At 58.6% G+C, this 3,144-nt stretch overlaps 1 protein-coding gene across 1 annotated transcript; it reads right to left on the bottom strand.

Moving 5' to 3' along the window:
* Window positions 1-1,104: 1,104 nt before the first annotated feature.
* On the bottom strand, window positions 1,105-2,598 carry LOC144941763 (ATP-sensitive inward rectifier potassium channel 12-like). The gene is given in 2 exon segments (XM_078868228.1): window positions 1,105-1,197; window positions 1,199-2,598. Coding segments are annotated over 2 exon segments (1,473 nt in total). The 5' UTR covers window positions 2,579-2,598.
* Window positions 2,599-3,144: the final 546 nt, after the last annotated feature.

Here is a 3,144-nt window from a genome sequence, read left to right as displayed (position 1 = left end):
CTGATTTCATTCCAATCGTGCTAGGGGTGTTACATCGTGAGATGAAGACTACATTCACTAGGGGCTCTCACAAGAGCACCCGCGTCATCCCGTACGAGAGAATGACCCTGCGGAAGAGGTTATCGCAGAACTACTTTTGAGTTCCATTGACATTGCCTTTTAAACACACTGTCGGTTGCTGCATTCTTTCTCGTGCCTTGCTAGAGGTATTATAATATGTAAGAATAGGCTGACGTCTTAGCGCAGACGTTTCGGTCAATGTCCCTTCTTCAGACACGAGAAGGGCTATTGCCCTGAAACATCCACCTGCTATGTATATTTTTTGTTTCATTATAAAGAATTGTTAATCACCGATGTGATGTTGTTCTTAGCAATGCCTACTGTCCACTGGCGGCGCAGTCGCTTAAATTGTCTCCTATTTACAAATATTCAACCCTTAACATTTAGCGGTACAAAGAGCAAACATCGACCAACTGTTGAATCGTGATTTTAACACTTGTGTTTGTTTTCTCTCTCTCTCTCTTAGATGTTTATAATGTCCCTTACTCGAGTGCTAAGTGCCTCGTTGGCGACACGTGCTTCTGACTGTGAGCTCCGCGTCCTGCAGGCGGGGGCTGTCGGCAAAAGGCCGTGGGAGCTGCTGGGACACGGCGCAAGACAGAGAGGCTGAAACCGCTTCCTGCGTCTCTCTCTCTCTCTCCCTTCCTCTCTCCCTTCCTCTCTCCTTATATTTGATGAATGTCCGTGGGGTTTTTTTTTGGCGCTTTTCAGACCGGAACTGAAACCGGTGTGGGCCATCTCCACGCAGTCTGAAACTGGGAGCTTCCTTTTTTCCCCCCCCTTTCTCTCCAAAGTGCTCAGAAGCGTGAATGACCGTAGCTGCCTGTGTCTAGTTAAGTTTTCGTGTCTCTGCCGATTGGCAACTACCTTCCCACCAACCCCCCAAGCCCACCCCACCCCCGACCCACCTCCACCCATCGCATCCATGCAACTCAGCCAGTGGCTCGGCAAATTGTTCGCTGTCTCGTTTTTAGGATACAGCGTCCGCTGTCCCCCGCAGCGACCTCGAAATCTCGCTCAGTGCGACAACGCGACTCCCCGAACCTACACCGCGGGTTCTAGCGTCCTTCTCGTCATCGTCGTCGAGATTCCCCGAATCGCGCTCCCCTCCTCCGCCCCGCCATGCGGCGTCACCCCCCTCCACCAACGGCGTCGTTTCGTCGATGCTCCGCACGCTGTCCCTGGCGACGCTCGCCGTGCTCCCTCGCTCGCCCGTCGCCGACAGCCGCTTCTCGTCCAGCTCCCGCGCGCTACACGGCGACATCGGCGCCTCCATCGCACTCGTGGCGTCGAACTGGCCGTAGTCGACTCGGTAGTGATCGCCCTCTTGGCGCAGCACCGGCCGGAACTCGTGGCCCCACAGGATTTCGCTCGCCAGGTAGGAGCTGCGCGCCTGCGTCGTCATCGCCGTGGCCTCCACCATGCCCTCCAGAATGACCACGATCTCTACGTCGTCGTAGTCGTCGTCGTCTAAGTTGTCGCCGCCGTTGCCGGCGCTTCCCCCCTCGAGGCTGCTCCTGCTCATGTCGTACAGGGGGCTCTCCTCGTCGATTTCGTGCACCACGGTGTAGGGCGACACGAGGAAGATTCTGTCGAGGCCCTTGTCGAAGCCGACGTTCACGTCGTCCTGCCTCATCACCACGTAGTTGCGCTCCGCCGACTTGGTCCTGATGAGCTGCGCGCGCACGTGCGCCTCCACGATGTGGCTCCTGCGCAGGTTGCCCACGCGCCACTCGAGGTAGCGCCTGCCGCCCCGCTCGTTCACCACCGCCTTGTCGCTGAAGCGCAGCGTCCGCGCGCGCTTCTTGGGCCGGGCCATCTTGGCCATGATCACGCCGATGGTGAAGCAGTCGACGAGGCAGCCGACGATCGACTGAGCGACCACGGCGACGATGGCGACGGCGCACTCCTCGGTGACGCAGCGGAAGCCGTAGCCGATGGTCGTCTGCGTCTCGACCGAGAAGAGGAACGCCGACACGAAGCCGTTGACGTTGGTGACGCAGGGCGGGCGCGGCGCCGACGCCGACGTGGCCGCCCTGGGGCCCCGCGCCGCCGTGTCCCCGTGCCACCACGCGGCCAGCCAGAAGACGAGCGCAAAGAGGAGCCACGAAAGCAGGAAGGCGACGACGAAGACGGCGAAGGCCGCGCGCCAGCGAGCGTCCACGCACGTCGTGAAGAGGTCGGCGAGGTACTTCGGCCAGTGGTCGTCCATACCGGTCACCTGCACGTTGCAACGGCCGTCCTTGTTGACGAAGCGCGGGCGACTGCGACGCCGCGGACTCCTGGTCATCGACGGCGGCGGCCGCTGGCCCGGCGTGCCGTTGGAGGCGTTGAGGCTCGAGGTCAAGGCCGTGGTCAGCGTGGTGCCGCCTGGGGTCGGCGGGGCGTCGACGGCGATGTTGTTGATGTTGTTGTTGTTGTTGTGGCGCGCGCCGATGAGGGGCTCCATGGGCGGGTTTCTCATTGCCAGCTCGCGGGGGTTCGTGGCGACTGAGCTGCTCATAGTGGTCATCAACATGAGTTGACAGTCGACCAAGAAACTGCTTAATATAAAAAGAAAATACTATATAAATGCTACTCGACCTCCAAAGTAAACTAGCGGACTCTCTGGCGACTGCAGGGAGACAGCGTGAGACTTCACAGACGAAGGACTCTGGACAGAGTCATTTGTCCGAGTCCTATGCACCGAGTTCCTTGCCTGGACTGCTCTCTGGACTTGAACAGGAGTTCGCGTGAAACGTGTTCCTTGTGCGCGCCCGGGTCGGGGGTCGGTCGAGGGTGTTCCCGCGAAGGGAGGCAGCTCGGACTGCGTCGAATCGAGCTGGAACCCAGAGAATGAAGAAACAAGGAGTTAAATTCCTAGTGTCGTCTTCAGGGCACGGTGGCAATGTCCTGTAAGACACAACGACACAACACAACACACACGTTAGCACTTACGAAGAAACATTGAGAAAGACAGAGACCCCCCCCGACCCCAAGTAGCCCGCATATAACAGATGTGGCAAGTGCTGTGAGCGAGCACCTATTAACGCACAAACAGGGGTAGTGGTGGTGGTCTCAACACGTGTGTGTGTGTATGCTGAA

Source organism: Lampetra fluviatilis, chromosome 1, assembly GCF_964198595.1.
Source record: "Lampetra fluviatilis chromosome 1, kcLamFluv1.1, whole genome shotgun sequence".
NCBI classification, from domain to species: Eukaryota; Metazoa; Chordata; class Hyperoartia; order Petromyzontiformes; family Petromyzontidae; genus Lampetra; species Lampetra fluviatilis.
The sequence above is the reverse complement of the archived record's forward strand: the minus strand, read 5'-3'. Positions and strand labels throughout refer to the sequence as shown.